Here is a 16,603-nt window from a genome sequence, read left to right as displayed (position 1 = left end):
GCCCCCAGATGTTAGTAAGGAGGACTTTGCAGGGTCGACAGGGCTGGGTTTGCCATTGTTGTTTCCGGTGCCTAGGTCGATGCCGGGTGGTCCGTCCGGTTTCATTCCTTTTTATTGGCTTCGTAGGGGTTAGATACAACTGAGTGGCTTGCTAGGCCATTTCAGAGAGCATGTAAGAGTCAACCACATTGCTGTGGGTCTGGAATCACATGTAGGCCAGACCAGGTAAAGACAGCAAATTTCCTTCCCTAAAGGACATTAGTAAACCAGATGGGTTTTTACAACAATCGGCAATGGTTTCATAGCCATCATTAGACTAACTTTTAATTCCAGATCTACCCTTTTTCGGTCCAAAGTGAATAGCCTCACACTTACCTGTATTGAAATCCATTTGCCACAGTTTTGCCCATTCACTTAATCTATTAATATCTCTTTATAATTTTATACTTCCATTTACACTCCTTACAATGCTGCCTATATTGGTGTGAGCCCCATCTGATTTCAACTGAAATGTCACACTCCACCACACTGCCATATCAGGAACCCAGGAATATCTAGGCCAGCATCTCTTTCACAGCTTTTGAAATAAAGATATGCTTCCTCTCATATAATATCTGCTGACTGATCACTAAACATGTAATGGTTAATGTTATAAAGACGAATCAGCGGATGTGGAAAAAATTAAACATTTAAATTCAGCATTTTTGTATTAGTCACTCATTGTGCAGTGCCATTTATTGCAACACCTTCAGCCAATCGTGGAAACTATGCTAATATCATATACTGTGCTTGAAAATCACAAGACAAATTATTTGTCTATTTTGTTTCTTTGAATCTATGCTAAAGGTGCCACAGGACCTCTGATCATGAATCTTAGTGTTTTGACTAATTCCTATGATTCAAGCTTGTCCAGTCTAGGCATCTTTTTTCATGCTCCATGCAAAATATTTGATCTCATAGGTAAGCCCTCAGTCCCCATAACTCCATGTGAACTGAAGTATGATCTTATGTGTGAAATAGTCAGGGATAACACACTCAGGCAAACAATGAACCATTTTATTTTTTACCAGATAACCAAATATTCCATTGCATTTTACATTACTTCAAAAAGCAGATAATATCAGCCATGTCAAAAACTATGAACAAGCTTATGCATCAATAAAATTATTTAAGCAGCAGCAGTACTACCAAGATATTAAATCAGTTCAAAAACAGCACTCTGGGCACAGTTCATGAAGAGAAACTGAAATATTAATGCATCAAATAATGAGTGCTATCTCTTTGAACCCCAGACTTCTATGAAGCGCCTCTGTTCCTTCCTTGCAATCTCTTTATATGTTTGGCATTCCTATTTTCTTACCCTCATGCTGCTGGAAATATTGGAGGCAAAAGTAGGATTTGACAGTGAGGAATGAAGCCATGACACCTGAGTCAGTGGAGGGGTCCTGCTCTATATGAGCATCGCATGCACATGAAATCATTGAGGACCATTTCAGAGGACCTGAGACAGATAGCAGGGGTTACAGAACATTCAATCCCAATGACTACTTGAAGCAAGTGGAAAACCACATACTTCTGCACCCATTCCTCAAGAGGCCACCAAATCAATCAGTGCAGCCAATGTGGATGCTTTGATCAGCAGCCTTTTGTGAACCAATTGGAGGGTATAATGGACACCAATTTCTGAGTGCTTCAGGGCATTATTTCTCAGGGTCCACGCAATCCAATTCATGTCATCGGGTCTGACCTCCTGCTGAACAGTGGGCACTCAAAGGCAGGAACCAGCCCATGTAGCATGACTAGAGTCTGTCTTGATAATGTATTGCTCTCTCCTGGCGACAGGTCATGCAACCTATCTAGCCAATCCTCTCAGGTGCCTGCTCACATTGGTGTCAGATGCAGGACTTGTTGTCAAGAGTGATAGAATTTCACATTCAGTTTGAGGGTGTGAAATTTGGGTCTGAAATTAGCATCTTAAATATAAATAAAGGCAATTACAAGGATATGAAGATAGAGTTGGCTAAAGTGGACTGGGAAAATAGGTGAAAAGGTAAGATGGTAGAGAAGCAGTGGCAGACATTTAAGGAGATATTTCATATCTCTAAACAAAGATATATTCCATTGAGAAAGATAGACTCTTTGAGAAGAATGCACCATCCGTGGCTAACTAAGGAAGTTAAGGATGGTATTAAATTGAAAGAAAAGGTGTGCAATGCTGTGAAGATTAATGGTAGGCCTTAAGATTGGGAAAATTTTAGAAACCAGCAAAGGATGGCTGAAAAAAATAAAGAGGGAGAAATAGAGTACGAGAGGAAAAGCAAGAAAAATAAAAACACTCCGTAAAAGCTTCCACAAGGTTTTAAAAAGGAAAAGAGTAGCTAAAGTTAGTGTTGGTCCCTTAAAAGATGAGACTGTGTAATTAACAATGAGAAACAAGGAAATGGCAGAGACTTTGAACAAGTATTTTGTATCTGTCTTCACTGTAGAAGACAGAAAAAGCACCCCAAGAATAGCAAAAAATCAAGAAGCAAAAGCGAGGGAGGAACTTAAAACAATCACTATCACTAGAGAAAAGGTACTAAGAAAACTAATGAGACTAAAGGCTGACAAGTCCCCTGGACCTGATGGGCTGCATCCTAGGGTCTTAAAAAAGGTGGCTGCAGAGATAGTGGATGCATTGGTTGTAATCTTCCAAAATTCCCTAAATTCTGGAAAGGTCTCAGCAAATGTGAAAACCGCAAATGTAACTCCTCTGTTCAAGAAAGGAGGGAGACAGAAAGCAACAAACTATAGGCCACTTAGCCTAACATCTGTCATTGGGAAATGCTGGAATCTGTCATTAAGGAATAGTAGCAAAACCTTTAGAAAATCATAATACAATCAGCAGAGTCAATGTGGTTTTATGAAAGGGAAATCGAGTTTGATTAATTTATTAGAAGTCTTTGAGGATGTAACAAACAGGGTGGATAAAGGGGAGCCAGTAGGTGTAGTGTATTTGGATTTCCAAAAGGCATTCGATAACGTGCCACGTAAAAGGTTACAACACAAGAGCTCATGATGTTGAGGGTAATATATTAGCATGTTTCGAGGATTGGGTAACTAAAAGGAAACAGAGAGTCAGGATAAATGGGGCATTTTCAAGTTAGCAAACTGTAACTAGTGGAGTGCCACAGGGATCAGTGCTGGGGCCTCAACTATTTACAATCTATATTAATGACTTGAATGAAGGGACTGAGTGTATTGTAGCCAAATTTGCTGATGGTACAAAGATAGGTGGGAAAGCAAGTTATGAGGAGGATACAAAGAGTCTGCAAAGAGATATAGCTAGGTTAAGTGAGTGGACAAAAATTTGGCAGATGGAGTATAATGTGGGAAAATGTGAGGTTGTCCACTTTGGCGGAAAGAATAGAAAGGCAGAATATAATTTAAACGGGGAGAGACTACAGAATGCTGTGGTACAGAGGGAACTGGTGTCCTTGAATATGAATCACTAAGGGTTAGCATGCAGATACAGCAAGTAATTAAGAAGGAAAATGCAAAGTTAGGGGGATGGAGGAAAGAAATAGGGAAGTCTTGCTACAATTGTACAGGGCAATAGTGAGATTGCACCTAGAGTACTGTGCACAGTTTTGATCTCCATACTTAAGGAACGATATACTTGCATTGGAAGCTGTTCGGAGAAGGTTCACTAGGTTGATTCCTGGAATGAAGGGGTTGCCTTATGAGGTAAAGTAGATCAGGTTGGGCCTATACTTAATGGAGTTTAGAAGAATGAGAGGTGATCTTATTGAAACATATAAGATTCTGAGGGGGCTTGACAGGGTAGGTGCTAAGAGGATGTTTCCCCTTGTGGGTGGAATCTAGTGCTAAGAGGAACAGTTTAAAAATAAGGGGAGTCCCATATAAGACAGAGATGAGGAGGAACTTCTCTCAGAGGATCGTTAATCTTTGGAATTCTCTTCCCCAGAGAGCAGTGGAGGCTGGGTCATTGAATATATTCAAGGCTGAGTTAGACAGATTTTTGATCTACAGGGGAGTCAAGGTTTATTGCAGGGGGTGGGTGGTGGGGTGAGGCAGGAAAGTGGAGTTGAGGCCACAAAAAGATCAGCCATATATTGAAAGGTGGAGCAGGCTTGAGGGGCTGAATGGCCTACTCCTGCTCCTATTTCTTATGTTCTTATGTAGGACCAAGCTGTCTATACACCTACAGTAGTGATGCAGCCCATTGATGAATCCTCCCAAGACTCAGGACACTGAGATAAGGACCTCCTCAATCTTAAGAAGCTCTTGATAGCACAGTACCACAAGCATCACTGGCATCTCTAGCTCTTATTTTATTACTTTGACACAGCATCAGGATAGTTTTAAGAAAGGTGCAGGGAGACACCAAGCATAGGCATAGTGGTAAAAAGAAGCATGCTGTAACTATATATGTGCACTGTAAAACCACATTGTGATATGAGGGTAGAATTTCTGTAGGGGTTCTTCTGGCAAGTTATGCCATTTCTCCAGGGTTACCACCAAACTTCTGTCAAAGTTATGGTGGGAGTTAGGCACGTTCCTATGAAAATTCTACCACATGAAGCCCATTTTTTGTCATTTGAGAGGATATTTAGAGGTCAGATTGCAACAGGAGATAGAATTCCTTCAGTGTCTCCTTACTGAACTGTTGCCTCCTTAAGCAGGTCTCATCTGAAACATCATCAAGAGAACGGTCTGTAGATTGTGGTGAAAGGGCAACTTCTGTTTGGTCTTGTTCTCCATTGGTGTAGCCTTATTCTGTATGCCTCTCTCATTTCGCCTTCTATCTGCTCCTGCACTGCCTTCATCAGAAAAAAACCTTTGAATGCTCATAGGGAATCCCATGGTAACGTCGCCAAGCGACAATTATCAGAACTAACATGATTTCTTTGCTAAAATTGCTGAAAGGCAGTTTACAGAATCCTTTCTTAGTCCTACTGCTAAGATCTTTTGAACATCTTCAGTCAAAACTGATGTTTCAGACAAAGTTTGAGGACATTCAAAGCCTGCAGACTTACTGCTTCCTGGTTTGACAAATCACTTATCCTCTTTTTGACAAGCATAACTCAAGTCAGGTGCAATTCTGGTGTAAATGCTGTAATTCTTGGGACAGCAGCTTTTGCCTTCATTATTCTGTCATTTACAGACATACACCACTTTGGGGATAGATGCACCTTCTGTCATCATTAGACAAGTCTAAGGGAATTTACAGGCACATGTTGAAATAGATGCAGCTCTAGCATATATGATCTAACCCCAAATTCTTGTCCCTTAAGCAATACTACCTTACATTCACATCAAAGGTATTGGAACTTTCGGCCCAAACTTCTATTGGTCATAGATTAATGTAGCCTATTTATAATGAAGAAGGAAATTTTGACTGTCCTGTTGCTTCTGGGACCTTTGTTGAATCCAAACCAGACTAATGAGATAATATTTTATGCTAATTTATCACCTTATGCTAGTATATAGAACTGTAGAACCATAGAAAAGTTACAGCACAGAAAGAGGCCATTCAGCCCATCGTGTCTGGGCCCCAAACAAAATGGGGATCAATTTTCATGGGAGTTCTCCTGATTGCCTTAAATTTGGCAGAAGAACAGCGGAAACTCCAGTAACAAAAAAGCATGAGTGGTGTAAACACTGTTTTTTCCAGGGTTTGCCCCTGTTTTCCACCAAAGATACAGTAGCAGAGCAGGAGAACACCTGCAGAAATTCACCCCAACAAGTTTGAGCATTTTAAGCTCAGATTTTGTGGGTGCAAGTCAATTGGTTTGACATCTCATCCAAAAGGCAACTCATCCAATGGTGCAGCTCAGTACTGCACTAGCAGAGTATCAGCTTAGACTTTATGCTCAAGTCCCTGGCGTGAGATTTGTAGCTACAACTTTGTGACTTAGAAGCAGAACATTACACACAATGTCAAACTATCGCAAGTAGAATCTGAGCAAAACCTGCAGTAAAACCAATACAAGAGGAATCATATTCAGCTCAAACATTGAGTTATTTAAAATGTCAAGTCACTCCATAATGATAATGGCTTTTACTTCAAAGGTTTGGGTCCATTTTCATCATTCAACCTATTTTTGCAATATATATTTTCAATTATTTTCTACAATTATCTCAGTTCGCACATTCTACCCTGTTTATGAATACAGTTAACACTTTAACTTTTAGGTGTTAAATGGTCTGAGTGGAATGTCAGACTCAGCACTTTAAAAAGGCTAAAATGGCAAATTATAAACCAGGACTGAAATTACAACACCTCTTTAAAAATGCCTCAAGCAGAACCTCTGACTGTGCTGGTGAAATTCAAAAAAGTTCAAGGGTAAATTATCTGTTCCTGGCACTGAAGTAGCAAGACCAGAGCAAAGCAAGCTCAATGCTCACTGAAATCCCACCAGAGTGATCTTGCAGGAATTTCTGTGGGCAGCTCTCAGTAAGTATCCAAAATAAGCTCCATGCTGAACACTCATTGTATATTGTGAAAAAATTGCTTCAGCCTTTCGAAAGGCTGTAAATATTTTAAAATGTACTTTCAGCTCTTCCAAAAGGCTGCATGAAGGGAATGAAGTGGCTGGCAAAACCGAAGCGAAGATAAAACATATGTGGAGGCAAGGAAATGGAGTGTTGTGGGCAACAGGTGAAGTAGCTACAAAATGCTTGAGATCCTATTGCTTGAGATGGGTGCAAGGAAGGTCTCCTCCTGTTTGGTAGTCCAGGCTTTCTCCCTAGAGGATAGCAGTGCAGCATGTCAGCCACAATGCTGTGTACACTACCCACATGACCCAGTAATAGATGCACAAAATGGTACATCTTAAAGGAGTTGCCAATTTAAAACTGCTCAACAGTATCATTTACCACATGCATACCTCAGGTTTGCATGTCTAAGAGTGTTGTATTTGATCTGTTCGTCATATTTACTGCCCACCCAATCATATACAATCTTGTTGCTTTTTCATTGCTTCTCGTGCATACCCATACTCCAGCAGGACACACATTCAGGTGGAACCTACAATGGAAACTTTCCCATCTTCAAAGGCCTTCATGTATAAAATAATGATAACACAACCTAGCCACATAATACAGGATTATCTACTGGTAGACAGATGGGCTGCAGATGGGAACCCACTTGACATTCTGTATGCACAATTTCAATTATGAAAATGTCAAAACTACACATATGTCACATAATGCAAGCGAACAAACTCAAATTGGAGGAGGTTTCAAAAATGTCAATGGTAAAATTTATTGAACATTTTAATACTATTTTTATTATTAATTTATATAATTATGTGCAATAGAAAATTACCAGACATTGTATGCCAATTCAGCAGAAAGCCAACTGAAGTAGTGATAGGTCTGATTGTCCAAACTTTCCCTCAATTTCTTCTGCTACTTTGGCCAATTTCAGACAGGGCAGTGAAGAATCAAGCCCCATTTGAGGTTCCAACCTTCTATCCTCTCTATGATAAAACCTGTCAAATGCTACCTCCGTGACATTGCACAACACTACCTCCACCTCAGCCAATGTGCTGTTGAAACTTTCAGTCATGTTTTTGTCACTTCCAGAGTCAATGGCCACAAAATTTGATTGTGTAGCGCCCATATTTTGGTGCTACGGATGCCGTTTTGGGTCCAAAATGGCGTCCATGCCACGTGCGTACACTTTTGGTGTTGGCCGCACTAGACATCATTTAAGGTTGGTCGTTATCATGGGCACAAGGAGTGTGTGATGGAAGTATGTAGAATAGGAAGGTTGTCACATTAGTCAGTGTGTAACACTGATTTGACGTGTGTTCAACAGAAGGAAGGACCCCCTCCCCCACCCCCGGCCAGAGCTATTTAAAGGGATAAAATCAAAATACTGCAGATGCTGGAAATCTGAAATAAAAACAAGAAATGCTGTAAATACTCAGCAGGTCTGGCAGCATCTATGGAGAGAGAAACAGAGTTAATGTTTCAGGTCAGCGATCCTTCATCAGAACATCTATGTAAAGGGATCATTAACAACTTTCAGGTTAGTTGCTGATTGATTTCTACTGGCTGTTTCTGATTTCGTGAAAGTGTCTGGAGGTTTGTACTGCTATATAAAGTTGATAAAATCTACAGGGAGTGGTGTGGCACACGGTCAAGGCCATGGTTCTCACTTCAAAGTTTTTGCTCAGGCCACTTGTTCCCAGTCATAGGTTCTGTAGATTCTATCCTCATGGTCTGCAGCATGACAGTGAGAATGAGCAGAGGTGACACAGAGGAGCACAAAGAGGGAGGAAGTGGTGAGGGAGAAGGGCTCTCAACAGGAGGCCATATCCACGCAGGGACCTCAAGGAGCAATTATCCTATCTTAACCTCAGAGAGGAACAGTGTGTGTGATGTCTCTGTTTCACTGAGGAGGTGCTCACAGAAATCTGCCATCTGTTGCAGGCAGATCTGTTGCCTTAGAACACGACAAAGGCTGCATTTCCAGTAGCTGTAAATGTGACCATGGTCATGAACTTCTTCACATTGGACTCCTTCCAGGCAGGAGTAGATGATATCTCCAACATCTCGCAGTTCACTGTCCACTGCTGTATAAGGGAGGTCATTGATGCTCTGTACACAAAGAGAGGGAAGTACATTTGATTCTCTATTTCTAGAGAGAAACACAAGACTTCGCCAGGATTGTAGGTTTCCCCACGGTATAGGATGCCATTGACTGCACACACGTCACTTTACAGGCGCCGCATGTCAATTCAGAAATGTATCGCAGCTGCAAAGGTTCCACGCCTTCAATGTTCAGCTGGTTTGCTAATGTATTCAGTATCCTGGAAGCAGTCATTGTGCTTTTGTTCTGTGCCAGTCTGCTGTACCATCAGCATTTGAGCCACCACAAGAAACCAGAGGGTGGCTACTGGCTGACCACCTGGCTCATGGCCCCAGTGTGTAACTCAAGTACATACAGGCAGTATGCGTATAACAAGGGCCATGCTGTCACACGAAATGTCATCGATCAGACCATTGGGGTGCTTAAGTAATGCTTCCACTGCCTGGCCCACTCTAGAGGTGAACTCCATTACTCTCCAGAGTATGTGCCACGATTTTTGTGGTCTGTTGCATCCTGCACAACCTCGCCATCACAAGGGCACAGCCTTTAACACCAGGTATTTGGTGAGCAGCTGAGAAGGAGGGAAGAGGAAGAGGAAGAGGAAGGAAGAGGAGAAGGTAGGGAGGAGAAGACAACCAACACAGCCCTTCTCAGGCTGATTCATCCAACTGCAGTACCAGTGAATGCAACCCCAATTCCCCATTCAACAATAGCTCCACACCTTCCTTTCCCTTCCCTTTGTTACTCACCCTAACAGCATCCTCTTGGCCTCAATACTGAAATAAAAGCCACCAAAAATCAAGCATTCCAAACCAACATTATAAATCAAACCATCCAATATTCCATACAAATATTTATTTATTATTTATTTAGAGATACAGCACTGAAACAGGCCCTTCGGCCCACCTAGTCTGTACCAACCATCAACCACCCATTTATATAATAAAAGCAAAATACTGCGGATGCTGGAAATCTGAAACAAAAACAAGAAATGCTGGAATCACTCAGCAGGTCTGGCAGCATCTGTAAAAAGAGAAGCAGAGTTAACGTTTCGGGTCAGTGACCCTTCTTTGGAACTGACAAATATTAGAAAAGTCACAGATTATAAACAAGTGAGGTGGGGGTGGAGCAAGAGATAACAAAGGAGAAGGTGCAGATTGGACCAGGCCACATAGCTGACCAAAAGGTCACGGAGCAAAGGCAAACAATATGTTAATGGTGTGTTGAAAGACAAAGCATTAGTACAGATTAGGTGTGAATACACTGAATATTGAACAGCAGCAAGTGCAAACCTGAAGAAATACAACCTGAAAAAAACAGTGGGTAAGCAAACTGAACAAACTAAGATGAAATGAAATAAATGCAAAAAAAATTGTAAAAAATGTAAAAAGGAAAGTAAAAAAAAGGAAGAAAAAATAACTAAAAATGAAAGTAAAATGGGGGGCTGTCATGCTCTGAAATTATTGAACTCAATGTTCAGTCCGGCAGGCTGTAGTGTGCCTAATCGGTAGATGAGATGCTGTTCCTCGAGCTTGCGTTGATGTTCACTGGAACACTGCAGCAATCCCAGGACAGAGATGTGAGCATGAGAGCAGGGGGGAGTGTTGAAATGGCAAGCAACTGGAAGCTCAGGGTCCTGCTTGCGGACTGAGCGGAGATGTTCCGCAAAGCAGTCACCCAGTCTGCGCTTGGTCTCCCCAATGTAGAGGAGACCACACTGTGAGCAGCGAATACAGTATACTACATTGAAAGAAATACAAGTAAATCGCTGCTTCACCTGAAAGGAGTGTTTGGGGCCTGGGATAGTGAGGAGAGAGGAGGTAAATGGGCAGGTATTACACCTCCTGCGATTGCAGGGGAAGGTGCCCTGGGACGGGGACGAGGTGGTGGGGGTAATGGAGGAGTGGACCAGGGTGTCGCGGAGGGAACGATCCCTTCGGAATGCTGACAGGGGAAGGGAGGGGAAGATGCGACTGGTAGTGGCATCACGCTGGAGGTGGCGAAAATGGCAGAGGATGATCCTTTGGATATGGAGGCTGGTGGGATGAAAAGTGAGGACAAGGGGAACCCTGTCACGGTTCTGGGAGGGAGGGGAAGGGGTGAGGGTAGAGGTGCGGGGAATGGGTCGGACACAGTTGAGGGCCCTGCCAACCACAGTGGGGGGAAATCCTCGGTTGAGGAAAAAGGAGGTCATATCAGAAGCACCGTCATGGAAGGTAGCATCATCAGAGCAGATGCGTCGGAGACGGAGAAACTGGGAGAATGGAATGGAGTCCTTACAGGAGGTAGGGTGTGAAGAAGTGTAGTCGAGGTAGCTGTGGGAGTCAGTGGGCTTATAATGGATATTGGTAGACAACCTATCCCCAGAGATGGAGACAGAGAAGTCGAGGAAGGGAAGGGAAGTGTCAGAGATGGACCATGTAAAGGTGAGAGAAGGGTGGAAATTGGAAGCAAAGTTGATAAAGTTTTCTAGTTCGGGGCGGGAGCAGGAAACGGCACCGATACAGTCATCAGTCATACAACCACCCATTTATACTAATCCTACATTAACCCCATATTCCTACCACATCCCCACAATTCCCCTACCACCTACCTATAATAGGAGCAATTTATAATGGCCAATTTACCTAACAACCTGCAAGTCTTTGGCTGTGGGAGGAAACCGGAGCACCCGGCGAAAACCCAAGCAGTCACAGGGAGAACTCCGCACAGGCAGTACCCAGAATTGAACCCGGCTCGCTGGAGCTGTGAGGCTGCGGTGCTAACCAATGCACCAAAATTCCCTTAGTACCTACCTTCCATTTGCGTTTACCTGGCCTAATGCGCTGATGTAGTGCTACCCCAGTGGCTGCAGTATGGCTTCACATGGGAGATGTGGGTTATATCAGAGCATTAAAATGACGACTGTGGTGTATATCACAGTGAGGGGTGTGGGATACATAATAGTGTTACTTTTTCTCTGTAACTTCTTCCAGTCCTACCAAATGCACCCCCACCCTCCATCACTCCCAATCTATCCATTCTTCTAACTCCAGGCTCTTGTACATCCCCTCTTTCTCTCACCCCATCATTGTGCCTTCATCTGCCTTTGTCTCATTCTTTGGAATACCTCCCTTACACTCGTCTATTTCTGTCACCTTCTCTGTTTTAAGACCTTCCTTAAAACCTAAAACTTTTGGTTACCCTCCTAATGTGTGTCAGCTGTGGCTCAGTTGATAATACTCCCATCTCTGTGGTACAAGGTTCCGGGTTTAAGTCACACTCCAGGGCTTGAGCTCTAAAATCAAGGCTGACTCTCCAGTGCAGTATTGAGGGAGTGCTGCACTGCTAGCAGTGCCATCTTTCAGACATTAAACCGAGGCTCCATCAGCATGCTCCGGTGGATATAAAAGATCCTGTGGTGTTGTTTTGAAGAAACAACCTATCCCAGGTGTCCTGGCCAATATTTATCCACCAATCAACATCACAAAAACAGATTTTCTGGTCATTATCCCATTGCTACTGGTTGGAGTTTGCTGTGAGCAAATTGGCTGCCACATTTCCTGCATTCAATAGTGACTACACTTCAAAAAGTAGTTCATTGGCTGTAGAGTGCTTTGAGATGTCCAGTGGTCGTGAAAGGCGCTATATAAATGCAAGCTTTTTTTAGTATCTTTTTCTTTGGCTTGAAATCTGTTTTTTTTTCTCATGCCTCTGAAAAATGCCTTTTGGACCTTTGTCCATGCTAAAGGTGCTAGCCAAATGCAAGTTGTTGTTGCTGGATTTAGTCGATTGTACATTAACAGTATGTTGCCAGTTGATCCCAATTACATTAATGAGTGTATGAAACCATTTGTGAGATAGAATTGTCACAGCCTTGCAATCAGGAGAAAACAAGCAGCAAGTTGTCCCAATGACCATACACAAAAACAACAACTTGCATTTATATAGTGCCTTGAACATAGAAAAATGTCCCAAGGTGCTTCACAGATGCATAATAAGACAAAAGAAATCTAAATTAGCCTCATTTAAAAGAATCCAAAACACCATATTTTCAAGGTATTTTGAACTGAAGATTGGATTGCACCATTATTTGGGCGAGGGGGTTGTGATTCATGACCTCCCCCGGCAGGTTCCGTTGGAGGTAGGCAGCACACAAATTTGTTGCTCTCTCCTCTTTTCCATGATTGTAGCGTAGAGCTGAGTGTCTTCCATGCTGCTGGCTGCCTCTACTTTCAGCAGGGAGCTGAGCAGCATTCAGTGAAAGCACATGGTGCAGCTAATCTCCTGTTATTCTTCCTTCTTAAAGGGAAGCAGCACTGAACTACAGGAGGCTGCTGCTGAACACTATTGCTGCAATTCTAAAGAATTAAAATGGAACACCAGGGAAGAGGGAGGGTTCTAGGATCACGGATGTGGCACTGGAGGCATTAGTGGTGGAGGTGAACAGGAGGAGAGATGCCATGGTTTCACAGTAAGCCCTGAAGGACTATCTTCAGAAGGGCTTGGTGTAGGTGGCCAGGGAAGTTAATTCCCAGTGTCTGACTCTGAAGACCTGGTGGCAATGCACAAGAAGTCTAATGACCTCATGCGGGTGGTCAAGGTCAGTGAATGCATCTTCACATATCTCCTACCCACTGCTCCACTAACATCTCACGCTGCTTAATGTACCACAACACAATTACTCACCGAGCACCAGTGCCTGGCACTCAGGAGTCATGCCTAACATCCAGATACTTCACCTCATTCTACCAATGCTGCCAGCCTCACATCCACCTCTTGCTACCTCCAGCTATTCAGCAATGGCAGGCACATCACTCAACCATAGTGCAACATAATGACTGACATTTTTCCCTCTCCCTGTAGGCAAGGGAGCAGAGCAGAATCAGTGGGGGACAAGAATTCCTGCGTCGCCTTTACCTTGCGGAGGAGATGGTTTTTTGCCTAATGGGGTTGGCTGCGGCAGAACCGTGGCATTTGGTATCACTGAGATTATTGAGGATGCTGCTCCTGCCTTATGGCCCTTTTCAACTCCCAGTTCACCCTCATCCTGTTATCTGCCATGATGTGAAAGCTGCAGATGGTGTCACCATGGATCTCTTGCTTTCCTACACATCCACTTATTCCCTCTTTCCAAGCTTCCCCTTCTGATTTTCTACTTTCAGACACCCAAAAGCTGCTGCCTGCCCAGTCACAGCAGCACCAAGTGGAGGAGAGAGAGAGAGAAACAGCTCAGCACTTACAAAGAGGCCCCAGAACTTGATCTGACACTCGGGGCAACCAGCTCAGATACTGGCACTGTATATTCTTTAGAGGATGGTTTAGAGTTGAGATATGCAAGTGGTGAGTCACCAGGCATGAGTGGGCTGCAGCCACACCAGGAGGAAAGGATGGTTCTTGTGCCAGCTTCCCAGAGGGTGAGGTGGCAGATGCGTTATGCTGCAGAGGACTCAGATGAGGACCTCGATGGGCAGCATACAGGAGAGCGTTGGTGGGCATGCACATTGAGATGCTTGGTGCATTGGCTGGCCTGCCAGACAGCCTCCTGTCACTGCCAAGGAGCATGGAGGAGTATGGCTCCAACTTGGTAGAGGGCTTGCCCTCTCTGGAGCCTCTGTACCATCTTCCTGTTATTTTGCTGACCCAGAGGCACTGCAATTGTAGCCCCTGTAAGTGTTGCAGCCTTCATATGGATAGGTCACCTAGTCCTCTACCCTCCCTGTGGGAATGCAGCAACTTCCCCTGCCAAATCCAGGAACTCACCACAACACCTCCAAAAACACTCCTGAGTACTTTCAGACACTTTGCAATCCCAGTTCTTCAAATTACCTTACCCCATGTTTGATTCCTGGCCCTTTAAATAACACTAGTGAAGGGCGCATCTTGCAGCTGAAAGCTTGATCTTTTGTAACTGAAGTGCAAGTTTGTTGAATGAACCTGTGTGGTCCAAATTTGGAAAATGGGCATCACATCAGCTAGTAGGGCTGTGTGACAGCAGGATATCACCAGTTCAGTTGCTTCTGACGCTCACAGGGAATGCCAGTGCAAGCACCCTTCTCAAGATGGTGCACCGCGCAGGGCACGCTGGAAACGGCTGGGGCACCCCCAGGACGGTAATTGGCTTGAGTAGTGCTGCCTCTAACATCTCTAGCGGTATTACTAATCTGAATTTCACACCCTTCATCTTCTACCCTTTCAGGTCTCAATTTGTAACTCCATTCCTGGACTATGGAGGTGGACACACAGGTTTCTTTTAGCTTTGTCAATGTTGGTCTTTCTCTGTATGTGATAATAATACATACTTGCTTTCTCGTGCTCTGTGGGTCTAGGAATCGATATCTATTTGTCTTGTAGACTTATGTTTTAGTGACACAGATACTTTGGTGGTCTGGGAAAGATTTACTCAGTTGGAGCTGGCACTTTTGCTCTAGGAATTTGATAATGGTTAACCCAATTCCAGTAGGTGCAATTTCTGAATGTGAAATTCCTAATCTTAGATGCACATTATTTTTAAAGAACTTCTTTCTTTCTTTCTCACTGTGTTTGGGCTTTTTTTCTAGTTGGATATATTTAAATTCTGATCCTTTAACAACATAAATGAGGAAAGAAGGTTCTGAGCTGCACTCCTAATACATGTAATTATAGTGCACTTTCCTAAAGGGATTCTGCACACATAGCCTACTCCCAGGCTAGTTTAGAATAGAAATAAGGATGCCTGTGAGGCACCAATTTGCAAGACTTACGATTATGGTGCAATTCAGAGGAATGCATTTCTTTAGGCTGGAGACAGGGAAAAGCAAAGGTTTTTTCAATGGAAGGACAATAAACTCATTTCAAAAAGGTTAGGAAACACAAATAATTTAATCTTACATCGAGGATCTTGGATGAAATGGTAATACTTAGCAAGGTGATCTTTCTCCAGTATAATTTCATTGCTGAATAGTGCGCCACATACCCATTTTTTCAAGTGGTCTGAAATCAATCAATAATGTTTCTTCTCTGTTACTGTTCCCTGTTGTTTATATTTACTTTAAAAAGTCTCGCAAAATTTAAAGAATACCTGTGTTAAAAAAGGGTTAATATTAAATGTGTGTATAATCTGTGGATAAACTATCAGAAGCTACCATTGAATGATACAATAAAGCAAGCTCTGCATTGGGCTATTCATTTCTGTCCCCAATCAAATCTCAGTGTGACAGGCATTAAAGGATTATGCCTACAGCCCACACGCTCAGGATCTATCACTCGCCTTAAAACCTATTAACAGAGAACTTCAGAAGCTTGCTAGGCTTTAATGTATCAATGCCAGTTTGGTTGCCTTTGCTGATGAGTCACAGCAGAATAACAAGCATCGCGAGTGTCAGTGGCGAAGATAGCATTTCACTCGATGGCACACCAGGTATCAAGATCTCTGTCATTAGTGTAAACTAAAAAATGAGTTCCATATGAATCTAAGAGTTTACTGTAATGCATGTAAAGGAATTAGTTTGTAAGTGTGTGATTTGATGGCTTAATCAAAAGACTTCTTATTGTTACTGTAGTACACAATAAAGGCAGTCATGAAGGCCTATGCACACAAAATACTTTCTGTTTAATTAATCCTGCTAACATTACAAATACTTTTTTGATTTATTCATTTACAGGATGTGGTCATTGCTGGCAAGGCCAGCATTTATTCCCCATCCCTAACTGCTCTTAAGAAGATGGTGGTGAGCTGCCTTCTTCTATGGTCCGTATGGTGAAGATGCAATCACAGTGTTGTTAGGTAGGGTGTTCCAGGATCTTGACTCAGCAACTATGAAGGAACGGCAATATACCTCCAAGCCAGGATGGTGTGTAACTTGGAGGGGAACAGAGGTGGTGATAACCAATGTGCCCACCGTCCTTGTTCTTCTAGGTGGCAGAGGTCACAGATTTGGGAGGCGCTACTGAAGAAGCCTTGGTGAGTTGCTGCAATGGATCTTGTGGATAGCACACCATGCAGCCAAATTTTGCCGATGGTGGAGGGAGTGCATATTC

The 16,603-nt window shown here is 43.0% G+C and overlaps 1 protein-coding gene and 1 long non-coding RNA gene across 8 annotated transcripts in view; one reads left to right on the top strand and one right to left on the bottom strand.

The window, feature by feature from the left end:
- hnf4a (hepatocyte nuclear factor 4, alpha) overlaps positions 1-16,603 on the top strand; it is a 245,115-nt gene that overhangs the window by 68,029 nt on the left and 160,483 nt on the right. The window contains exons 1-2 of one of the 3 annotated variants that reach the window (XM_068048238.1): positions 6,367-6,460; positions 6,564-6,664. The exons of 1 other annotated variant lie outside the window; for it this stretch is intronic. In XM_068048238.1, the coding sequence (XP_067904339.1) occupies positions 6,628-6,664 (37 nt within the window). In that variant the 5' untranslated portion in view covers positions 6,367-6,460; positions 6,564-6,627. Of the gene's footprint in view, positions 1-6,366; positions 6,461-6,563; positions 6,665-16,603 lie in introns of those variants that run through there. One more of the 3 variants, XM_068048241.1, reaches the window with a different exon arrangement.
- The window catches only part of LOC137378129 (uncharacterized), a 176,903-nt gene that overhangs the window by 120,331 nt on the left and 39,969 nt on the right, over positions 1-16,603 (bottom strand). The window lies entirely within an intron of this gene.

The sequence above is a fragment of the Heterodontus francisci genome, chromosome 16 (genome assembly GCF_036365525.1).
Source record: "Heterodontus francisci isolate sHetFra1 chromosome 16, sHetFra1.hap1, whole genome shotgun sequence".
In the NCBI taxonomy this organism is placed as follows: Eukaryota; Metazoa; Chordata; class Chondrichthyes; order Heterodontiformes; family Heterodontidae; genus Heterodontus; species Heterodontus francisci.
The sequence above is the reverse complement of the archived record's forward strand: the minus strand, read 5'-3'. Positions and strand labels throughout refer to the sequence as shown.